Here is a 25,580-nt window from a genome sequence, read left to right on the forward strand (position 1 = left end):
TCTGAGGGGCCTGGACATTTGGCCAACATAAAACGCCCCACAGTAACAGTTGGCAAGGTACACAACCCAATCACTACCACAATTACCAAATATTTTGATGTTAAATACTTGACTGGTATTGCGACTGGAAAATTCCTTAGATTTATTCATCAGTGAGCATGACCATAATGACCACAGGGAAAGGAACCCACTAACTCAACTCCATGTAATGTAAGTTGTTTGTGAGTGGCCCCCCCACTACCTATGTGTTTATAATGAGATAAGTAAGAACCCAATGTTTTGCCTCGTTTATAAGCAAAGCGACACTGTTGCCCCAAAAGTGACCTCAATTGATCATTGGCAAGCAAGATGTGCCAGTGTTTGTTAATGGTGTTCCTTATCATGTTAATGTTTCTACCAAAGGTAGTGATGAATCGAAGGGGGGCCCCCAATCTGGTGTCCCGCTCAGTTTTGTATTCTAACAACTTATCCCTACTGATCTGGTTGACCCGGCATCTGGCTAAGTTGACATCCTTGTTATCATAACCCCTGCTGGTAAATCTCTGACATAAATCCATGCAAGCTAAATCATATTCTGCCCCATTTGAACTAAGGCGCTTGATACGCATGAATTGTGACACAGGAATACTCCTGATAGTGTGGCGTGGATGCATGCTGGTAGCATGTAACAAAGTATTGTATTGTGGGTATTTACGGAAAACCTTGGTTGATAATGTAAGGTCCTGATTCTTGGTGACTGTAACATCCAAAAAATTGATGGTATTCTGATCGTATGATAGGGAGAATTCCAGTCCCCATATATTACTGTTAAGGTATTCGACAAATTCACATAAATAACCCAAATCAGCACGCCACACTAACCAGCAGTCATCCAGATAACGTCGCCAGATGTCCATTTCAACCTGATAAATATTGTGTGAATTGTCATATATCATGTACTCCTCAAAATAAGCCATGAAAAGGTCAGCATAAATGGGAGCGAAGGATGCTCCCATTGCTGTACCTTGCAATTGCCAGTAACACTGGCCTTGAAAGTAAAACACATTTTTATTGAGTGCATGTTCTGACAAACAAATGAGTAGAGTGTTAAATCCCGGTGTGTACAGATTTGCCCTGTTCAGCCAATATTGAAGAGATTGTAGGCCTGCCCAATGTGGAATACTGGTATATAAAGCCTTGACGTCCAAAGTACACATATACCACCCTGATTCTAACTGGCTATCCTGTATAATCTGTAGGAATTGGGTTGTGTCCTGCAACCTGGCCCTGACCAAGCCCAACAGAGGTTTAAGGTATTTAGTGAGAAAGGCTGATAGAGGTTCCGTTAGTGATCCTAATCCAGAGACAATAGGTCTACCAGGAGGTTTAATTAGTGATTTGTGAATTTTCGGCAAAAGATATAAAATCTGTTTGCAGGGTTCTGATACAGTTAGGGATGATAGACATTTTTTAGTAATAATCCCCTCCTCAAAAGCAAGATTTAGAAAAGAGTCAATTTCCTCTTTGAAGTGCGGAGTTGGATCTATGGACATATGCATATAGCAAGTTTTATCTGATAGTTGTGACAACCCCTCCTGTATATAATCATCTGAATTAAGTACCACCACAGCTCCTCCCTTATCAGCTGGGAGAACCGCTATGTCTTTGTTATTACGTAGTTCATCCAATGCCAACTTAACACATGTAGTAAGATTATTTTGTAGCATAATGTGACCATGATTTTCAAAATGAAGGTCCCTGAGTACAGATTCCAAGAAAATCGAAACATATTTATTCATAGGTGGTTGAAACACAGATCTACCAAACCTAAAATCATCCGATGTATATGAACTGTCCTGATCAAAAAACAATTTCAGATTGAGGTTGCGGCAAAAGGCCTGGAGATCCTGAATAATATGATATTCATGAGAGAAAAAAGCTGGTATGTAATTGAGGCCCCTATTCAATAGGGCTGTTTGTTCTTCTGATAACAGGGTTCTAGAAAGATTTAAGACATTTTGATTCGATACCTGGGCTGTAGCTAAGTCAGAAAATTGTTGAGTAAACCCTGAAAAGAGATGTCCGGAGGTTCTTTTCTTGTGCTTCCTGCCCCCCCGATGCCCTGTGCCACGTCTAAAGGGATGTTTTTATTACTTTTCTTTCTATTGGGTGATCCCCTATCAGAAACCCTTTCACTATCCGTAAAGGAAGAATCATCCCCTGATGTACTGTTAAAGGAACTGTCCCTGTTTTTTTAAAATGGATCTAGGCCTCTTTTTGGTACGACTGGGCCCCAACCTTTTTTGATCAGTTTCAGCAAATCTGACAGATCGACTGAAGTCAAAGGGTCTACCCCTTTGGTAATCTGAAAAGTCTCTATGGAATTTTTTAATTTTACGTTCCTTAACGATCTTTTCATGTTCAGTCAGATCTTTAGATAATTTTTTAATGTTATCTTGATATTTCAGAGAGGATTCAAATTTGCTGACATCTGAACATAATGTCTTAATCTCTTGAATATTCATATCAACAATCCTTTCATAATATTGTAATAATATATTCACAAATAGCATGGACCCCACCTGTAACGCTTCCTTCCAGTCTTGATTTAACTTATCATCCGGTCTCCCAACTAGGGGTTGAAGGCGTATTCTAAGCCCCCTAGGGGCCATCTTCTGGGTAGAATAGGCTCGAAACAATTTAAGATGCCAAATATTGGATCTTAGTGTTTTAAATCCCTTGGTAAGGGAATGAAAAAACATATCACAATCCACGGATATTGATTGTTCAGTGGTGTCCGGATCATTGCTTGGTGGGGTGTTGATCCCAAAAACACCTATATCCTGCCTATCAGCACATAATCCGGACAAAATACTATCCAGGTCCATGCTGTGAATAAATATGGGTGGCAACCCACACCACTAAGAGAGGATGAATTATAAAATGTGGTTAAGGAACCCCAAATGTACCAAAAAGTGGATAAGGTCCCCGTAACAATTATGTTCCAAATTGGAAAGGGATAATCCCAACAGATGGCACCAAAACCAAGCGAAAAGGGCAGGAAGCACACCAAAATTCCAAGAATAGGTTTTGAAAACTAATCAAATCCAATACCAGAGAGTTGGCTAATAGACACAATAATGTGTAATTAAAACCAGTATACTGGCAATGAAAATTACCAAACAAAATAAATCAAATTGTGCAGCCCAGTTTGTAGTTTTATGCTAAAATGTAATTTCAATGCACAAAAAAACAAAATGACAAACTACCCAAGAAATAGATCACTAAATTATTGAGACCATTTATTCTGTGGAACCAAACAGTGGATGTGAATCCAAAAGGACAAAACAATGGTTGACACCAATCAAAGTATTCTAAATGACATGCGAAGTAATATTAGGGGCTCGGATAAAAATATTATAACATAAAGTCCCAAATTGGGAGTATGGATTTAGTCCTAAGTGTATCAATATCAATATAAGTAGTACATGTATGACTCAACTGTCTATGCAATATGGTTGATCAAAATCAACTTGAGGACATAAATCCACTATATTAATTGGTCTATTTACCAAAATGGTAAAACCAATACAGCAAAACCAGTATAATGATAGTGAATCAGTATGTCCAAGAACCACCAACAACTCCCTATACCAATGTTGCGAAAGTTAACTATATGTATGAAATGCCTGACACCACATAAATGAAAATACAAAAAATGAATAATAGAATATTGTTATATATTCAGCCTATAAAAATAGCATTTGGGCTAAATTCAGTAATGTATATTGAATACCGTAAGCCCAATGAGAAAACACCACAATGGGTCAAATAGAACTTGACCTAGTAATACAAGAGATGTACTAAAATAGTAAAATGTCTGGCAAAACAATATAACTTGCTCAGCAATGAAATAAATGTTGTAACAATAGTACCATGTTAACATATCTTAGGAATATATCCTATTCTGTAGTCATAAAGTCTGTATGTCAATAGAGCCCAAACAGACCATAGGAAAAAGAGCAAACAATATCACTATAATCCCCCCAAAAAAGGATCACCTAATAAAATATAATGATTGAAAACATATAGATTCCAATCCCTGAACAAATCGGACCAACTGTATTCTAAATCATTAAATATCCAAGGTGTTCCCTAAGTATAAAGACATTATAAAAGCAAGTGATACCAGACATCACAAAAGTGTAAAAAAATATATGTTTGCCTGAGCTTCAGCACATGTGAAATTTGAAAAACATGAATTCACAATTGTGTAAACACAAATCACACAACCCACAGTATTAATAAGAAGTGTCAATGTCCAAGGAGACCTGGAAGCCTCAATAATCTGTCATGAATGTCGTTCAAAAAAATATATGAAAATATCCATGGAACAAATGTAAGGTTAGCATAAAGTATGCCCAACTCGACAAAATGTCGGGCGTTACTCTTACGTGTTGACCCGTCGCCTGAATATGTAAAAAAATCTAGGCATATACTCTCCAACTAATGAATTATACCACAATGGATATAGTTCTCATAATCCCAAACGACCATCCATGAACCAGTAAGATGTTCAATGATGTCCCAACAGTTCCTAGTGAATTTTAATGAAAAAAAGTACAAAATGTAGTTCACGGTTACACTGAGTTCTTGATAAACACTAAGAGGTAAGACACATGGTCCCCGGTTGGTATAGGTTAAATTCCCTTTGGTGTATTCCCGTTCAACTCCATCAAGCACAACCTGCGAATAAATGTAAGGATTTTCACAAAACGCACGCCAATAATGTGATTCACAGTTGCTTAGAGATGTTAATAAACACTAAGAAATAAGACACATGGTCCCCACTTGGTACACACTAAATTCCCTTCAATGTAGTCTCGTTCAACCCCATCAAGCAAAAAATGAAAACAGAAGTACAAGTGTTCATAAAACTCACGCCAATATGACACTCGAGGTGGCCATGAAATGTCCAAAAAACAGATATTATGCTGAAATAATGTTCTCCCCGTTCCTAAGAACATCAGTAGATTTTACTTCCCCCTGGTTCCAAGTAAGCAATAGTAGGTAGAAAAAACACATATTCCCCTGCGACCAAATCCGGATATCAAAAAATAGTGATTCCGTTCACCACTGTCAGAAAGTAGAAGACAGTATCAGCTAGGCGAAACAAAACCAGATGAAACTCTCACAAGCCTGAAGTAAAATCGTTCACCAAACTCACGCCAATACCCTGCTTCCAAACTGAGCAGAAAAGTACCCAATAAACAGAATCCAATCAAGCGAAAACATAATTCACGAAATATTTAGATGGTGTTGTCCAAAAGTCATTGATCCACAAATGGTAGCAAAGTCAATAAAAAAACTTACATATATAGAAAACCAGGGATTTAGGCCAGGACTGCATATCAAAGGTCTACTCAATTGCGTCAAAATGGCATGATCCACAAGGAACAAAAACCATCAGGCAACTGGCATAAAGCATGACTTCCATCAACAGGAACAGAAAAGGTGTCCAAAAACAAAAACCCCAGAGTATAAAAGAAAAAACTCTGCGGGTATGAGATACAAAAAAACAAAATTATTGTCAGCCTTGAAAAAGGGAGATCCACATCCACTGCTCGGTCCCACAGCACAGATTCAGTAGACCATTCCAAACAAAGTCCTATGCACGGGGGAGTGCATGGCCAAAACCATATCAGCAAAAACAAAAATTGGCCAGCAAAAGCAGACACGGATGTTAGAATAAATGAGTCCTTTATTTCAAAAAATATTCAGACCGGTTTCGGCAAGAATTGCCTTCTTCAGTGTAGGACAAACATATAATGCCCTATTATCATATGTAATATATACATAGTGTAATCCAATAGGCAAACAGAAGTCATGAATATTAATGAAAGACTGATAAAGTGAAATATAACATGCCATGAAGCCTTAAGCATTCAAAAAAGCTTGGAAAGTGAACAAGTGTAACACTTAAATACAGAAATAGACAATGTGAACAAATACAAAAGAAAAAACACATGAATATAAACCAATAACAATAATAAGAAAATATAATGAACAATATAGTGATACGTAATTCTGAATTACATATTGAATGATTCTAATTATAAATGGAAAACCTACGATCTCCCATCCACTGGTCAAGATTCCTCTTGAACAGAGCCAGCGAGGTGCTCTGTCTCACATGGACCGGGATTCTGTTCCACAGCATAGGGAGTCTCTGGGTGATGAATCTGTCCCTCCAGCACGTCCTATTTATATCCGTGTTGAGGTTTAAGTCTCTTGCTCTTGTGGCTCTGGTGGATTTGGATTTTTTGAGGTGGAGCATGTCCATTAATTCCGGGTTGGACATGGCCTTGTATGTCAGGCACAGGTCACCTCTGAGCAGACGGTATGCGACTGAATAGAGCTGGAGTTTCTTCAGTCGGGCAGCATATGGCATATTTTTGAGCCCCTTTATCCTTTTGGTGAGGAACTTTTAGGGTCTTTCCAATTGCTGCAGGTGTCGGGTAAGATACATTCCGAATGGGGCATTGTACTCAATCATTGGTCTGATAAGTAAAGAGTACAGGGGAACAATGACCTCCCTTGATCTGGATGTGAATCCCTTCATAATCAGGTGGGCAATGTAGAACGTCCTTCTAACCACTTTGGCAATGTGAGTGTCAAAAGAAAGGTTACTGTCAACTTGGGTCCCCAGGTCCCTGATAACCTCTTCTGTGCTTAATGGATTGCCACCTATGTGGTAACTTGGGGTTACCTTGTTTTTACCAAAGGGTATGACTATACATTTTTTGGCGTTTAGCTTAAGGCCATTGCTCTGGCACCAGTTATCCATTTCTATGAGACCTCTCTGAAGGATATCTGTGTCTGATGGATTTTCAACTATGGCGCCCAGTTTGCAGTCATCTGCAAACTTTGTCAGCCACAATCCTCCTATGTTTGCCTGCACTTCTGAAAAGTAGATGCCGAACAAGAGGGCGTCCAGGACTGAGCCCTGTGGGACACCGCTTGTGACCGGCTTGGAGTCTGACATGGCACCAGCAACTCTAACCCTGTGGGTTCTGTCCTTGAGCCAGTTTGCAACCCATCTTGTGACATATGGGTTTACATTTAAGCTGGTGAGCTTTTCTATAATACCCGAGTGGGGTATTGTGTCGAAAGCTTTTGCAAGGTCAAGGTAGGCTGTGTGAACTGCCTTACCCTCATCAATGGCCTTGGTGACTGTTTCAAAAAAGTCGACCAAGTTCAAGAGGCATGATCTGCCCTTGACAAAGCCGAATTGGGTAGGATCCAATGTCTGTAGGTCCCCTATGTCTTTATTTATGAGTTCCATTATGATCCTCTCCATAGTTTTGCAGACCAGGCTTGTTAAGCTTATGGGGCGGTAATTACCAGGGTCCGTAGAAGCACCACCTTTGTGGAGTGGGACCACAGTTGCCGTACGCCACTCTTTGGGTACGTATCCTGTGGTAATGCTAAGATTAAACAGCAGCCTTATGTGTGGGTTTAGTTCCTCATTGAGTTCGTGTAGCACACAGCCGGGGACACCATCCGGTCCCATTGATGCTGTGTTTTTAGCTTTAGAGAGAGCAGCTCTCACCTGGGCATTTGAGATGATTGGGAGGCTACACTCTGCTGGGATAGATATTTCTCCTTTTGGGGGGGAGGGAGGGGAGAAATTTTCACTGAACCTGTCTGCCAGTATGTTTGCAATGTCTGCGGGTTCAGTGATTTTTGTATCATTTTGGACTAATTCTGAGCATATCTGGGAGCTTCCACCCAGATTTCTAACATAGCTAAAGAAGGCCTTATGATTGTCTTTTGAGTCCTTGGTGATTTTTCTCTCAAAGTTGGCCTTGGATGATTTTATGAGTGATCGTAGTTTTTTACTAGTATTGATCAGAGATGTCTTCCCTTTTAGGGATTTTGCTCTATCTTGTAGTAGCTTTCTCCTCTTGTTGTAAAGTTTGTTTATGGCTGGGGTCCACCAGATTGGGCGCTTGCCTTTGGTGGAAAGGGTCTTGATTTTATTTGGGATTGCTTGATCCATGCAATCCTGGAGGTGCTCGTAGAAAGCATTTGTAAGGGATTCAGCAGCGTGGGTTGTGGTTTCCAATGGCTCAGGGGCCTTGAAGGATACCACACCAGTCTTAAGAAGTGTGAAGTTAGCTTTTGAGAAGTTCTTCACTGTGGTCTTTTTTGTTGGGGGGTGGGGGCAGGATGTGGATCTCCAGTGAGATTAGTTTATGGTCTGATCTCACCAATGAGGGATATACTTCCGGTGTGGAGCATTTTGTCCCCATGTTTGTGATGATCAGGTCTAGTATATTTTCACCTCTTGTAGGAATGGTGACAAATTGTTCCATAGCATTTGAGTTTATGAACTCCAGGAACCTTTGGGCTAGGGTACTGGGGCTTGAGTAATGTTCCCAGTCTATGTTTGGGTAGTTGAAGTCACCCAATATGATGGTGTTTGGAGAGACATTTATACTCTCCAGTGTCTTCAGGAAGGCTGTGTGGGGTTCCTGAGTTTGAGAGGGTGGCCTGTAACATGCTACAAACTGTAGAGCAGTTTTGCCTGTGGTTAATTGCACCTGAATGGTCTCTGATGCTTCGTGAGTTGCCACCAGCCTGGAGGTGTGGGTATCCTTGATGAATATGGATACACCCCCTCCTTTTGTGGTACGGTCAAGGGTTTTGGGGTCGGAACGCATGATATGAGGTAAAACCTGATAGTGCCGGGGTGCTCTCAGGAGCCTTGAACCAGGTTTTAGTCACAGCACAGACATCGATGTTCTCCATAATGAGGAGGGCTTCGAGGGCGTGCATCTTGAGATTTAGACTTCTGGCATTGAGCAGCATTACCCTTAGTTTTTTTTCATTATTGTTTTCTAGGGCGGTGGGTTTAGAATTTGAGCCTTGTCTAAAAAAGTCACTATGGGGGTGGCAAGAGCCTTTGCCAATATCCAGAAACCCAGGGGTAACAGGTGCAAGCCGTCCCTTGCGAAGCAGCATGGCTTGTCAAGCATGTCATTCCAGGCAGACAGACATTGGATCCCCTTAGAATGACACCAGAAATTAAGCCAATTATTAAAACTGATCATTTTGTCTCTGTATTGTGGCATCATTCTTGGTGAAGGTAGGATACTGCTCAGGGTCAGGGTCATACCAGCCTGGGCTACATAATCTGAGAGCTCCTTTATGTCTCTTTTCATGTAGTCCAGGGAGGTACGTCTCAGGTCATTCACACCGGCATGGACAATGACTGAGTCATACTTGTACTTGCTGTGGAGTGACCTGAGTGCTTGTGTTATGTGGCGGATTCTAGCTCCTGACAGGCAGCTTACTGTGACCCTCTCCTTGTTCAGTCTGGTGAGTGGGACGTCAGTGTGTCTGACTATGGAGTCACCTATGACAAGTGTGTCTGGCATTGTGTTTGGCCTTAAGGGCTGTGACTGATTTGCACACTGACTTTGTGATCTATGTGTTGCTTGTGTTATGTCATGAGGTGGCAGTTGTTTGGGTGTCTGCTTTGGAGGCCTCTGCTGTTTTGGTAGATTTTTGATCAGTGCCTCTGAGTATGTCTTTGTGTGTTTATGTGTTTGATTTGTAGTTGTGATAGTTCTATGTGAGACTGGGTTTATGGTGTGTGTGGTTACCTTCTCCTCCTATCTGGTTTTGCCAGTCCTGAGTTGAGAGAGCTCAGCCTCCAGTTTGGCTATATAGTTGCATCTCTCGCATGTATTTGTGTTTTGTGGGAGGAGGAGAGGGTTGTCTGTGTACATGAGGCAATTGTAACATTGCCTCAATATTCCCAAATTCACCAGCTGAGCAGGAGAGGACGCTAGCAACTGACCCTTTGACATGCTAGAAGAAATGAAAAAGTTTGCTGTGTAACTGAGTCAGAAAGGACCTATAGGGAAGTGGGTACTCAAGGGGGTTTTAAGCTAGTGAAGTACTTTGTATAATATAGAAGTGCTTTACCTGACTAAAAATGCTTTAGGAACAAGTGCTGAGCTTTACAGATAGAGAATAGACTGTTTTGATTACAAGTAGAGCAGTTCTAAGGGAAAAATGAAGAGCAGACTTTGCGCAGCCAGAAATAGTTTAACCTTGTTTAACCGGCACTGCCCGATGGTGCTCTAGTGGCAACTCTGCGCTAAATGCAGAAAAGGCAATAAGTCAGTAGTACAGGCTAGCACACTTTAGTGGGCAGCCAAACAATTAAATTAAACAGCAAACAAACACTTTTCGACTTGAATTAGACTAATTTAGACTAAAATGTACTTTTAAGTGCAGATAATAAAAAATGCAGTAAATAACTATGAAAACAGTTAAAGCTTGCTCTAGGTAAGCAGTAGAAGGTAAAACAAATATAAAAAAGCAGCAGGATACTTAATCAGGAAAGCAGTCGCTTTTTTTCAGTTCTCTGTAGCCAGGAAAACTCAACAGGATATAGTGGAGCTGTGTCTGAGCAATATGGCTTCAAAAAAATGCCAGAGGCAGATTTTAACCAGGGAACTTCAAAAGAGCTAGAAATGGTCCAAAGAGTTTTGAAGATTCCATTAGAGTTATATGGGAGGATAATGTGTTACAAAGTTTGGCTATATTACAGGAGTATAGATTTTGTCCAGCTCTTTTGTTAGGTTTTATAACCTTTATTAGTTGTTTCTGAGATGATCTAAGCAACCGAGTAGGAGTGTAAGTTTGTACGACGGAGTAAAGCACTGGGCAGATGTGGGGTTTGAAAATTAATGTATGTGCTAGTGTTGTAAACAAGAGATACATACATTGATAGGGATGTTCCTAGACAGGGGTTACCCCTTAGAAATGTTGATAAAAATGCGTAATGAAGTTATTGGTAAAAGGGAGGCTAATTTTCCACCCATATTAAAAGGGAGAATTATAGAAGTAGGAAACGGAAGTCATATGAACAACTTTGATTCCAGGGTTTTGATTTTGAAATATAATAGCCAATGATATAGTGGACACTATTAGGACTTTATGGGAAACAAGTTTTGATAGTGAACTTAAAAGCAATCTGGGTGTATATCCCAGGATTGTATTTTCAAGGGGAAGAAATCTAAAAGAATATTTGGAGGGGCTGAGGCCTCAAAATAACATTTCTTCTAGGATGAATAAATGTGGGACTTGTAAGTCCTGCAGATTCATCAATGATGGACCCTATGTTAGTATCCCGAGTTATAACAGGAGCATTAAATGTCCAGGTAGGTGCAATTGCAATACCTCCAAATTGGTTTACCTAGCTACGTGTGCTTCCTGCACTAGTTTTTATGTAGGAAAGACTACACGTAGGTTGAGGGAACAGATAGTAGAGCACCGAAGAGCAATAAGGATCAAAGACCCCCACAATGCCTTATATATGCACAGTACTAAGTGCATAAATTTCAAGAAATTTTTATTTTTTTGTGATTGATAGGGTTTTTCAAAATGACAGAGGTGGTGATGCCAAATTGGAAGTTGAATTCTTAGAGTATAAGTGGCAAGTGATTTTAGATGCAACAACATCACCTGGTTTAAATGAACATATATCTTTAGGACCAGTATTGAGATTAAAAGCTGCTAAAATTTAAATATGTAATCTATGTTCATTTTTCATATAAATATTTTACAACAAACAACTAATTTTAATTTTTAGTAATAGTTTTTATATTATAGACATCAGGTGTATTTGTTTATGGGACAGGGCCATATTCAGGTTGAACATGATGTATGAAGTGTGCTTTGCTTTAAGAAAAGTGTGATTGTATTAATTTATGCTTGATTGATTAATTGATATGTGTATTTAATGAGTTTGTTTTGTGGTTACTACTCATTCTGAAGATTCCATTTTATATGGTGAAAGCACTTAGTATGTGTAGCTGGATTAAAGAAGCTGTTGGATTTGTACTCTGTTTCGTGTTTCCTTCCACATTTTACAAGTGACCTACCCATTGGGTAACCATTTTGTTTTTGTCAGTGTTTTAATTGGCTTCCAATTCGAGTACTTTCTTGGCTTCTTTTATTATATATTCTATTTTATTTTTTATACCTAAGTTGTTATTTTGACTTATGGAAGCAGCGGTTGCGGAACTAACTGTTTCCGTTAAAAAAACATATGGCCCTGCTTGACTCTAAGGATGTTTTACGTAAGTCGCAAGAGACGTTACCTGCTTCACAAGTGGAATTGTTTACTTTGCATTCACCGCCAGCCCTTAAAGCTGTGAACAATGTCAATGGAGCGGAAGACAGTACCAAAAGTCATGGTGAGCGTTCTGATGGAAGAAATATTCAGCAATGGTTACGGTTACCTGATTTGGATTTCTCGGTCTTGAATGAGGAGGGAAGGACTGGATTAACCGTTAAGAAACAACTTGACTGTTTTGAGGGCTTATGTCAGAAATTTAGAGGCCTGCAACTCGATAATGCCTTTTTGGTTAAATTGATGGCACTAAAGCAAGTGTCTAAAGGCCTTAGAATTTGGAAATTACCGAATGGGATAGAAGAGGGGTCGCAAGCCTACAAAGAACCTGTGGACTTATTTGACAAAACTGGACTGCATATGTTGGACATTATCATCAAAAACAACCAAAGTAAGTTAACATCACTTGAAAAAGAGGTAGTTTCATTAAATGAAAGTATTACAAGTGATTTGGTGTTTTTTCAACATGTAAAAAGTTATCAAGACATTTTGGCCAATGTAGAAAAATATGTTGATAAAAGCATCAAGATCAAAATTAAAAAGCTATCTAGGGGCATGCATGATTACAAAAATAATCTTGCTTATGCTTTTGGTATAAACTATGTGAAGGGTAACAACATGGGGGGTGTATTGACAAATGAGAACATTAACAACCGAGTTCTTAATGAAACTGACTTATTCGGCAGATGATTTAGATGCTGAACATGAGCATTTTTTACATTGCCACCTCAATTGACGAAATCAGAACACTTACAAAACAAAAGGGGAGGTGTGCAACTAAATCAATATCATGAAGTAGAGCAGCAACAACCACAGTATTGGAGGAAAAACCACCGGAAGAACAACCAGTGGTTCAACAACAAGAAAAGACATTGATTGGTATTAATGTGGAATATTCCACAGAGAACTGTGTGTTTAACAATGACCAAAATGAGTTACTGCTGTATTCTGAAAATGTGATGACGCTATGCAAAGTATTCAAGAATACAGGATTTAGCATTTATAATTTTAGTGCCATAGACATAAAAGAAGCTCATCATGATCTCTTGAGTAAAGGCTTCTCATTTGTTCCAGAATTTCATTCTAATATTGTTGATGTGTACACAAATGTAAGATTATATTCCAGACAGTGAAATCTAAGTCTTTTTTTTTCAGGGATCGAGGTGATGTGACTAATAATGTGAATCCAAATGGTTTAATCAGAAAGTGTACTTTTACGCGGTTTACTATTGAAAATGCGAACGGCACTTGGGCGACAGTCAGATAGTCGAACGTATAAGGTCGTAAACAAGGATGTCGAAGACAAAATAATCAATCTAGGAACGGTTTTACCATGGGTCGAGGTAGGGAAGATGTTTGTAGTAGGGAATAATACTGAACACCTACCTCGACCCATGTTAAAACCATTCCTAGATTGATTATTTTGTCTTCGACATCCTTGTTTATGACCTTATACGTTCGACTATCCGACTGTCGCCCAAGTGCCGTTCGCATTTTCAATAGTAAACCCTTTTACGCCACCATCTTCTAGGGATGTTATGTTATTTGAAAAAGCAACTATTAGAAGTATATGAAATGTTATTAAAAGAAAGCAAGAATGTCACTATGGTGATAACTTAACTAGAGATGAAAGGAATGCTTTGTTTGAATTGGCAGGTTCCACTGATTTAAGAATTATGAAACCTGACAAGGGAGGTGGGGCAGTCATTATGTCACAATTTGATTATATTTCTAAAATGCAAGACATTCTTGATGACCCCACCACCTATTCACGTGTTTCTAGAAATGAACTTCATACAGCATACCATAGGATTGACCTATTTTTGCTAGATGCTTTGTTTCAGGGGACTTTAAACCCTGATGAGTTTAATTTTTTGAATGTGGAGCACCCAGTCACACCCGTAGCATTTGTAATTCCCAAATTCCATAAAAACTTGAGTGATCCACCATTTAGAGCTATTGTTTCTAGTAGAGGTTCCAAGACTGAACCTATTGCTGCTTTTGTTGACAAAAGGATCCACCGGGTAGTGGCTGGGGTTCCACATATCTTAAAAGATTTGTGGCATTGTATTGAAAAACTGTCCACACTTAATGGTGAAGATTTAGATTGGACATTTTTAACTATAGATGTGGTCAATCTATTTACAGCTATACCACAAGATGAAGGTATAAATTATTTTACACAAAGTTTGGTAAAAAGTGGCCAATTAACAGGTGACAAAGTAAATCTGATGGCATTAATGGAAACAGTGCTCAAAAATAACTATTTGCCATTTGAGGGGGAAATATATCACCAGGTTTCTGGAGTGGCAATGGGGGCAAAATGTGCCCCCAGTTTTGCCAATTTGGTCCTACTCCATTGGGAAGATGAATTTGTATTTCATTCACCATACAGAGATAAGATTGTTCTTTACAATCGTTTCCTGGATGATGTTCTGATACTTTGGAGAGGCAAAAGTGTTGAAGCGGCAAATGTTGTAGAATATCTTAATAGTATCACCCCTTTTGTTTTAATTCACAAGTAAATGGGATAGCCAAATGATAGAATTTCTTGGTATCAAGTTAATTAAAACTGCACAAGGGTTACAGAGCAATATTTATAGAAAAGAGACCTATAGTAACTCATTGCTCCATTTCAGTAGTTTCCATCCCCCACATCAATGTAGGGGTATTGTAATGGGGCAAATGGTAAGGTTGTCACGTCTTATCAGTGACAATGAAGTTTGTAAACAAGAGTCACATACATTGATAGGGATGTTCTTAGATAGGGGTTACCCCTTAAAAATGTTGATAAAAATGCGTAATTAAGTTATTGGTAAAAGGGAGACTAATTTTCCACCCATATTAAAAGGGAGAAGTATAGAAGTAGGAAACAGAAGTCATATGAACAACTTTGATTCCAGGGTTTTGATTCTGAAATATAATAGCCAAACAAATGATATAGTGGACACTATTAGGACTTTACGGGATGCAAGTTTTGATAGTGAACTTAAAAGCAATCTGGGTGTGTATCCCAGGATTGTATTTTCAAGGGGAAGAAATCTAAAAGAATATTTGGAGGGGCTGAGGCCTCAAAATAACATTTCTTCTAGGATGAATAAATGTGGGACTTGTAAGTCCTGCAGATTCATCAATGATGGACCCTATGTTAGTGTCCCGAGTTATAACAGGAGCATTAAATGTCCAGGTAGATGCAATTGCAAAACCTCCAAATTGGTTTACCTAGCTATGTGTACTTCCTGCACTAGTTTTTATGTAGGAAAGACTACACGTAGGTTGAGGGAACAGATAGTAGAGCACCGAAGAGCAATATGGATCAAAGACCCCCACAATGCCTTATATATGCACAGTACTAAGTGCCTAAATTTCAAGAAATTTTTATTTTTTGTGATTGATAGGGTTTTTCAAAATGACAGAGGTGGTGAAGCCAAATTGGAAGTTGAATTCTTAGAGTATAAGTGGCAAGTGATTTTAGATGCAACAACATCACCTGGTTTAAATGAACATATATCTTTAGGACCAGTATTGAGATTAAGAGCTGCTAAAATTTAAATATGTAATCTATGTTCATTTTTCATATAAATAATTTACAACAAACAATTAAATTTAATTTTTAGTAATAGTTTTTATATTATAGACATCGGGTTTATTTGTTTATGGGACAGGGCCATATTCAGGCTGAACATGATGTATGAAGTGTGCTTTGCTTTAAGAAAAGTGTGACTGTATTAATTTATGCTTGATTGATTAACTGATATGTGCATTTAATGAGTTGTTTTGTGGTTACTACTCACTCTGAATATGCCATTTGTATGGTGAAAGCGCTTAGTGTGTGTAGCTGCATTAAAGAAGCTGTTGGATTTGTACTCTGTTTCGTGTTTCCTTCCACATTTTACATGTGCTAGTGTTAGTTGGGTATAAGAAAGATGGCTCGAGAATTTGAGCCAGTTGAGTTCTGCAATTGCTTCACAGTGGTATGTGGGGTTTGGTTTTCCTGAGGCAAATTTAGCTATTTTATAATATCAGGATTGGAGTTTATTCCTAAGGGATGAAAGTAGGTTGGTAAAGATAGCACTTCCATATAGAAGGGAAGGGAGGAGTAGGGTACTTGTTAGTTTAGCTTTGGTTTGCTTGTTGAGGTATAATTTGTGCCTATATAGTTTGCCTAATTTGAAGAGTATGTTTTTTATTATGTTATGAATACGTGGCTCAAAGGTAAGTTTGTCATCTTTTGTCATACCTAATAGTTTGGCAGTTTTAGGTATTTCTATTTCAGTTCCATCTTTAGAAAAAAATCTTAAAGTCTATGCTTGGTGGTTTTGAAGTGAATAGGAGTATTTAGTTTTTTTGGCATTTAGTAATAGTTGAGAATTATTTAGCCAGGTTTCTATGGAAGTAAAACCTTTTTTGGTTATTTTGAGAAGGGCAGAGAAATTGTTGGTGGAAGATATAATTGTCAAATAGTCAGCATATTGGATCAAGTTTCCTAGTTGAGAGACTTTGTGAAGGTCACTGATAAAAATATTGAAGAGTAGTGATCTTTGATTAGGTTTTGAATAGTAGTAATGAAATGGGTGTTAAAATCATGAGAGATTTGCTGTGGGCTTTTGTCAGGTCTGCGGGATGGGTTTTGTAAAGTGCCAGGATTAAGTAATGTGGAGACTGATTTCCAAAACTTATTTGGATTGTTGTTTGCAGTGGATAGCTGCAAGGTAAAGTAGTTTTTCTTATCTTGTATAGCTAGTTTTTTTGGAATTATTTCAGAGTTGCTTATAGGTAAGTTCGGTTTGTTTAATTTTAGATTTTTGCCACTGTTTCCATGCTTTATCTCTGTGGAGGAGGCTTTGTTTTATTGATTTAGTTAGCCAAGGGGCATGGTTGGCTTTGATATGTTTGGTCCGTGTAGGGGCTAAGCTATTTAGTGTGTCCAGAAAAAGTTTTTTGAAGTAGTTAGCAGCTTCTTCTAGGGGAGAGTTTTAGTGGGAGAGAATTTGGAGTTTTTAGGATGCTTACACATTTATCTGGGTCAAAGTGGGTGAGATTTCTGGATGTTTTGTAGGGGTGTGTTTTTGATATTTGAGGATTGGTCCTATGGGTGAATACTGGGAGGTGATCACTTAGTATGTTAGGTAAGGTGCCTGAGTTGGAATAATTTTGTGGGTGAGATACTAATATCCAGTCTAGGGTGGATTCTGATCTAGTTGATAGGCCATGAGTAGGAGTTGTAGTAAGCTGTGTGAAGCTGTGTAGGTTTATGCTATTGACTGGAGAGTTGGTTGTTAGGTTTAGCCAATTAATTTTCGTATCTCCTAGAATAATGGTTTCCTGTGAGATGTTCTGGTTGACCCAAGATAAAAAGTCCTCTAGGAGGGGGATATTTTGCCCTGGTGGGATGTAGATTACTGCTATAATTATTTGTTTGTTATTGTTAATGTGAAGGGAAGTTAGTAAGATTTAAGTTAAGGCTGTTATTGTAGATTAGTGCTAAGCCACCACCTTTTTTGTGGAGTCTATCAGCACAAAGTTTGTTGTACCCTAGAGGAAGAATTTCAGTATCAGTAATATGAGGCTTTAGCCAAGTTTCTGTTACTGCTACAATATTTGCGGTGTGCGTGCATAGCCATGCGTGGAACTCAGTAATTTTGTTACATATGCTACATGTGTTTATTGTTACTAGTTGAAGCTATAGGCTTTTTGAGTTAGCTGAAGATGTAGGGCAAGGGTTGAGGGTGGATGTCACCACATTGTGTGAGAGAGAGGAGAAGATGAATAATAGTATCACTGTTATTTTTATGTGAACGTGGTTTGGGAATATAAATATTGTTTAATTTGAGTTTGGAACGAGTAAAGAAATTTTTGTTTTATTTAGGTTATAAGTGGTGTGTAGGAATAAGGAGGGTGAGATGTTTGAATAACTATTTCTGCTAAGAGGTTATGGAAGGGTTTGTGTACTAGATGTTGGAGTTAGTAAGGGAAAGGTGGAATATGTAGTGGTAGTTAGGGTTAATAGAGCTACAGATGTAAAGAGGCTAGAAATGAGAATCATGTATGTTGTATGACTATGTGTGTGTTTGTGTGGCAGGTCATCTTTCTATGGAGAGTAGGTGCCAATTAAATGTGATTTGAAAGTGGGGTGGAGCTAGAGAGTGTAAGCTTATTGGTTTGCAGGTGATGAGGTAGTTTGGGGAAGGGTTTATGGATGTATAATTCTAATGAGAGAGGGGGTGGGTAGGAATGGGGGTAGAGAAGGGGAGTGGAGTGAGCCTGAAGGGTGAACGGAGCAGGCAGGCTCAGATCTAGTGATTCCAGGACCAGAAAAAACAATGTCCACAAATATTACAGGTATGACAAAGCTTAGAAGGGCTAAAGATCTTTTCTTTGTACTGTTAGAAATAAATATTAACAGGCAGTAAAGATAGGATGTAGCAGGAGCAAGCGTTTGGGTACTGTTAGATATTTTTAGCCAGCAAATCTAAAACTAGCAATGCAGTGTGTGTTAACAAGGGTTTCTGAGGAGAAATATAGAGTGTTTGTAACTACTGGGTAAATAGAAATAGATGCAGGAGGGCTATAAAAGATAAACAAAACCTATGCAAGAAAGTAAGGTAGGAAGCCTACCTAACCAACAGATAAGGGCTACAGGCTAATGAGAAATGACTCAGAGGTATGGGGCCAGCTAGACTAAGGGAGGTAATTAGGGTAACATAAAAGACTATGGAGGAATGCGGGTTTCTGTGCAGCGTGCTTCCAGTTCGATAAAACAATGTATTTTAACAGTGAAAGTTTAAGAGCTGGACATACAATATGCTCGGACATTTGGTGTCTGTTAAATCTTTAAGAGCATCCAAGTCACTGCGTCTTCCTATTGAGGAGGTGCACTTTTGGCCATTAGGACACTAGCTGAGGGTATTTCAGGAGGCAGGGTGTACTAAAAAGGAAGGAGCACAAATAATCAAAACATGTAACAATGCTTTGATAGAGGTTAGATTTGATATGATATCCAAGAAATGCAGTATATGTTTTGGTTTTAATACAAATTATTAACATGATACTTTCAATGCCATCCAGTACATTTTCATAACAAATATTGAAGTCTTCTAAAGGAAATAGAAAACCTAACACTTCAGTGCTGATAACAAAGCTGGCAGAAATTTCTGCAACTTGCCACAAGTTTTAGCATTGACAGAGTTAACTGCATTAGTTTTGTGGTTGAAATCTAAATTTGAAACTCCATCCTCCTAGATGGAGGTTTGAAGACATCTGACACCCACATAATAATTGTTAATTATTTCTTGTTCAATTAATATTGCTGGAACATTCAAGTGTCACTTAAAAGTGACTGCGTCTCATAAACCATAGACACTGACTTCACTGCATTATGCTCCTGTTACTATGAAATGATATGTTAACAGCAGTCTTTTATTTTTTATTGTCCATGGCAATATAATGAACATTGTTTCAAACAAGCTGCAACATTACTAAATGCAAAGCTATTCAAATGTCCAGTACAATATGCACAGTACAGTCAGTTTTATTCTATTGCATTATTCTGTTCCTCTGCATAAATATTTCTTTCTGCATTTTCTTCCCTCTTCAGTTGTGAGCTCGACATTGATGAATGTAGCTCTGATCCTTGCCTGAATGGAGGCTTGTGCCAAAACTTACTCAACCGGTTCCAGTGCATCTGCGATGTTAACTTTGCTGGAGACCACTGTGAAATTGATGTAAGCGACCTCTCCTTTTACATCTCTCTATTACTGTGGCAGAATCTCTTTCAGCTTCTTTCTTACGTCATTATTCGGGTTGAAGATGACCCAGATGTTGAGTGGGGTGAGCAAGAAGATTATTAAGAACATTTATTTTCACACTGCAGGGATGAATATGCTCCACACCAAAGTTTTCGATAATTATTGTTGAAATACTTCTTTCGATGCAGTTTGTTGTAAAGCATATTTTCATTTCTAGCTAGAGATGACTATATTAAAAAATGATAATTATAATGGACATACAGCCTAGGTCTTTTGCATATTATTGCCTAATAATATAAAAACAAACTTTATTTAGCTTTATTTAATACGTATAACAACTTTTACTGTGAGTCTAGCATGGACACCTTTGCTTTTTTGTAACTGTCTATTAGATTTTCTTCAGACATAATGTTACAGGCCAAAAAGAAATATAAAAAAATGCTAGAAAGCTTTTAGTTTAAATTTTACATTTCAAACACAATACCCATAGTAGGTAATGCTTTATATAGCTTTAAATTACTTTGTAAATAATACATACATTTGGAAGACCATAATAAAATGTTGGAATTTGTCTGCACTGTCTGCACCATAATATTTCATTGAATAACAAAGGAATATTACTATTCTGAACAATTATATAGAGTATATGTTGCAGCTATAGCTAAATAAATTATTTATTTCAAGCTCTGACCTAGCCAGATGCCACTTCATGCTTTACACTTTATGTTTATTACAAATAAGGGAAAAACAAAGTTTTGAGCTGAGGTGGGGCAACTGAAAGCAGTTACCAAGACACTATACATAATATGTGGTATAAGGGATTATGTATGCATTGTTATGGGTAACATAGAGACTATTATATCAATAATCTCATTAGTAACAGAAAACCTTAGCAATGTGACATGAGAGGTCTTCATCACTAGTCAAACTTTGAGAAATAACAGCCCCTACTTGTCTGTGTCTAGACATATAATAATATGAAAAGCACTATATTTTTTTCTGCATTACAGTATCTTTACTATTTATTTCATCAGCAAGGTCACTGATGGTATGTTACACTGACTGCATGCCTGTGTTGTGTTCTTTGTTATACTGTAGCAATAAAATGACAACTACATCAAAAGAAGGCCTGTGATGAGCAGATACAACACAATAGTGTTATTGCAGTCACTAATTTCCATATACACCAAGACTGTCTTATATATTATATCAGCAGCTGGTTACGATCATTATTTATAAAAGTGAAAAAATGAAACACTAAACTTAATTTTATTTTCTTTCTTTCCAGTGGTTTGTTTTTTATCTGAATTCTGTAAAAAAATGGTCATTTGGCACTATATTTAAATATTTATACATTCATGGTAACCAGACTAGCCAAACTGTCAAGACCTCATTGCAAAAAAAAAAAAAATCTGAGAAAAGTTCTAGCAAAAGCAGTGCAATAAATACTCATAAATATTACTACAACTACTGATGTGATCTGTTAGGCAAGTCTTTACTAGCTAAGAAATAGGAGTTAAATTATTACAATTACACAGAGTCACAGTGGCTAGTAAATAGATGAAATACTTCAACATGGTTTTAGATGCCGTTACCTTAAGTAAAAAGTATATAAAAATAAAATAAAGTCAGTAAGAAAAACAAACAAAATTATCAACTAGGTAGTCAAGTATACTCTCTGAAAGCAGAAGCTGGGAAATGCATATTTAATACAGTGTAGATACTCTAGTATAGGGAACAAGCAAAATAAACTAAGGGAGGGGAGATGGTGAGTGTGAAGTGCAGAGAAAGAAAGAGAAGACAGAAAAGACTGAGGGCACTATTGGTAAACAAGCTGCATAGAGCCCAGGTATGAAGATTATGAGCCACATTCTAGAAGCATTTGTCTCAGTGGAAGATGGATACTGTGCTTAATGTCTATCCGCAGAGTAGCATTACACCAGAATGACTCATACTGAGAGCAACCATTACAAAATCAAGCACTCTATAGGATAACTCTTCAAGAACAAGCATGTTGGACAAATTTGATGAGGAAGGAAAAATGAAAGGACAGAATGATGGATGTAGTAAGGGAATAGTAAACAGTCAGTGTAGCTGAGTTAGCAGGGATGAGAGATGACAGAAACAGGAAATGAGCAGCAGAGCAGTTGTTGTGGGTATAAGTGAAGCTGTCATTGGGGAAAGCCATATATGCCAAGGACACTACCAACTTATTGGGTAGTAAGAATGGTGGTAACGTTGTTATTGCAGAGATTTGCTGGCAAATAACAATTGGATAAGTCATAGCTTGTTTACCAGAGGCAGCCAGTCCTGAGTGCTGTGCAATGATGTGTCCTATTAAGATTAGGAAGAACCGCTGATAATGTGGCAATCATATTTTAGGTGGTTTCCATTGCTTCATGAAAGTGATATGATATATTTGTGGTCAACACTCAAATGTGTGACCACAAAAGAGCAAGTTTTCAATAGACACATCAGCATTTGAAACTTGTTGAAGCACTTTTAAAGCATTTTTACATGGTGGCTTCACCCATTGTACACCCCCCAAACCTCTGCTATTTATACAATACTAACCCAGAGGTTGATGCATCTCAGAAAAAGAACAATTCTCTGCGACAGTGTGATCCCAATCATTTTGCACTAATTCCAACTATCGCACTTTTGTTATTGCATATTAGAGTGTGTCACAAATGCACCACACTTCTCCTGGCACCAGGGTTGATTATCATGTCAAAGACACTTTGAGAAGATTAGAATTTTGCACCAAAGGGGAGATGAGAGAGGAGAATGGAAGTAAAAATTTAAGTTCTGTTCTATGGGCTAAATCAGTAAAGTATAATTCTTGTCTATAAAGCAGGTAAGTCTAGTTAGAGAACAGGTGACTTGTACATCGCCATCCTGATTGGAGAATAAATGTTCTGCAGCAGGGTGCTCATGGACAGGTAATGCCCACTGAAAACAATTCCACTACTTCAATGTAGCTTATTAAGCTACTGTGATGCTCAGGCAGTTAAAAAGTAAACTGATGCAAAAAACAGTGCTTTGTTGTTAACTGAGGTAAAATTAAAATAAAAAGTCGACTAAATTAAAAAATAAAGAAAATCATGTGTGTGTGTTGGGGGGAACATTAAATACTTATATTAATTATATTTAGGATGGAAATATTTCCTCCACAAGCAATTACATATATTACAGCAAGCTGGACACATTAAGTGCAGGAACTACTTTACATAAAACAAATTCAAAACAATTGAACAAATAATGCCCTCCAGGGTATATAATATTGTGTAAGTAATGCCTTTCCAGGAGTTTAGAGGCTCAACACTGCAGACGTGCATCATTTACACAATAACGCACACCCTGTCAGGAATTATTGCTTGCTTATTAACTTCACCTGTGTTGAAAAACATATACTGTTTTTAGAGTGACACCTTGATTATGAATGCACCCATAAAATTTTATCTTTGGAGTTCTGATAGGAATGCCCATGAAAGCAGTGATATTGAATAAGTTAGGTCTATCATTTGATATGGATTTCATGACATTGAGTAAGCTGCTACTAGATGACAGCCATGTTTCATGGTATTAGAATTATACTATAGGGAAACCTGCAGTCCTGGCATGGGTGTTAAATGGATGAGTACAGTGGAGTCTTAGGATTACAGTAACAGCTCAGATATGTTGCTGCACTTCAACTTGTCAGTTATGTAAACTGTGAACAGTAACTGTCATAGGACTGATTGTTAAGAAACATTGGCTATCACATGTTTAGGATAGAATATGTTTGTTCACACTCTAAGACTTTGGGATCTGCCACGGATTTACCAGTAAGTTAATCTGAGGGTGTAGCAACGCCAAAAGCATAAAGACTTGCAAATAAAATATAGTGGGTAACTGTTGTGAATGTTACTAAATGTTACTGAAAACTGCATAACCATCACTGCTTTATAAATACCTTGGTTTAGTTAATTGTATAGTTTGACTGTTAAAATGCTGTATCCATGCCATATCCCCTACTGAGCCCCTGCTTGGCATCCAAGGGAATGTGGTAGTGATTCCAGTATTTACATAGCCATATGATGACCATTTTCTTGAGGACATGAGATTGGGGACTTTGAAGAGAAATGGCTTTGTGGCTTAAGAAAGTTCTAGAATGGCTAACAATGTGCATTGGGGCAACCACACTATTTTCTTACATTGTTAAAAAACCTCTTCACTGAAGATTCCATTTATGACCAGAAGAATGGATCTAAAGATGTAGCTGTCTAACATAAAAACAGAGATTTATGACAGTTTGTCAGAGGAATAGGAACCCATTTTTCATTTTTGTGATAAAACTAAGACTATCATAAATAGGTTTCAGAGAAAAAGGGAAAGGGAAGTGAAAGCATGAAGTAAAATTGAAATATGTGGAATATAGTTGTTGAACAGAGGTGGGAATCTTGAATAAGGGACCAAAGTAGTCAGATTTTCTCGAGGAAGAATATGGGAAAAAGGTGCTGGGATCAATGCACATTTGAGTGAGGATTCCTTTAGTTCTCCAGAATGATGAATTAACATATTTGGTGGTATTTCGAAGATTAAAGCTGCTTGCTTTGCTGTACCAGTAATGCTTGTTTGTTACTCTGTTTTATAGCGCTGATGATCAGATGGTGTTACAAATGATTTATATGTCCTCCAGAGTTTGCTGCTTTCAAGTATAAGGTTATTTATTTTCATAGAATACATTAGTAGATTTCCAAATATGGTAAGGCATGACAAAAATCATGTAATAACATAAAACAGCATTAATATTAAATACACTTTGAATTAGAAATGTAGCATTTACCTGGATAATTCAGCAGACCAGCTGGATAAAGAGAAGTAGCTTTCATTGCCTCTGGTCTATTTCATGTCTGCTGCTATATCCATGGCAAATGGTAGACATAAAACAAAATGGTACACCATTTTTAGGCTGAGCCAAATAATTTAGTAATGTATCATTTGTGTAATGATAAACCTGCATTAATAATGCATGGACATGATATATTGCTGTTATACAAATACAATGACATTGTTTTAAAAGTAAATAATGTCATTGTAGAACTGTCTCCTGTTGATATGAATTTTTGTGGATAGTTTATGTATGTACAGCGTTTGCACATACCTGACTATATGAAAAGACTAGAACAAAAAACAGAATGAAAATACTGCAGTTAACTACAACGGAGTACAAACAACCAATCCAATAAAAACAAATCCAAAGATAGAAACGCTGGTTTTATTAACACAAACAAAGCTTTCAGGATTTACCCTTCATCAGTGTTAACAGTCAACTTAATTACAATTCGATTTATTCTCAGTCAAACTAAAACATGTGACACAGCCATCCAGTCACAATAATTCCCTATTTATACATTAAAACATTTTTCAAATATTTTAAAACATTTAAAACCATTTAAAATTAACTATACAAAAACTCACCAATCAATTAATGATACTGCATTTGTTTCTTAGTTAATATAGGTTTAATACTAATGGCATTATTTAGACCAGGAAAAACATCAGCTTCCAGCCTAACAATCCATTTATTCAGCTATTTCCATTGTATTATAGGTTCATAGGTAGGTACTAGGCTATTGGCCCTAGGGCCTATATAA

General features: G+C 37.7%; 1 protein-coding gene across 1 annotated transcript in view; it reads left to right on the forward strand.

Moving 5' to 3' along the window:
* Positions 1–25,580, forward strand: part of CRB1 (crumbs cell polarity complex component 1) — an 856,806-nt gene that overhangs the window by 678,896 nt on the left and 152,330 nt on the right. The window contains exon 11 of the mRNA XM_044080246.1: positions 19,791–19,917. Within this exon, the coding sequence (XP_043936181.1) occupies positions 19,791–19,917 (127 nt within the window). The remainder of the gene's footprint in view (positions 1–19,790; positions 19,918–25,580) is intronic.

Source organism: Protopterus annectens, chromosome 8.part0, assembly GCF_019279795.1.
Source record: "Protopterus annectens isolate FY-2018-M chromosome 8.part0, PAN1.0, whole genome shotgun sequence".
Taxonomy (NCBI): domain Eukaryota; kingdom Metazoa; phylum Chordata; order Ceratodontiformes; family Protopteridae; genus Protopterus; species Protopterus annectens.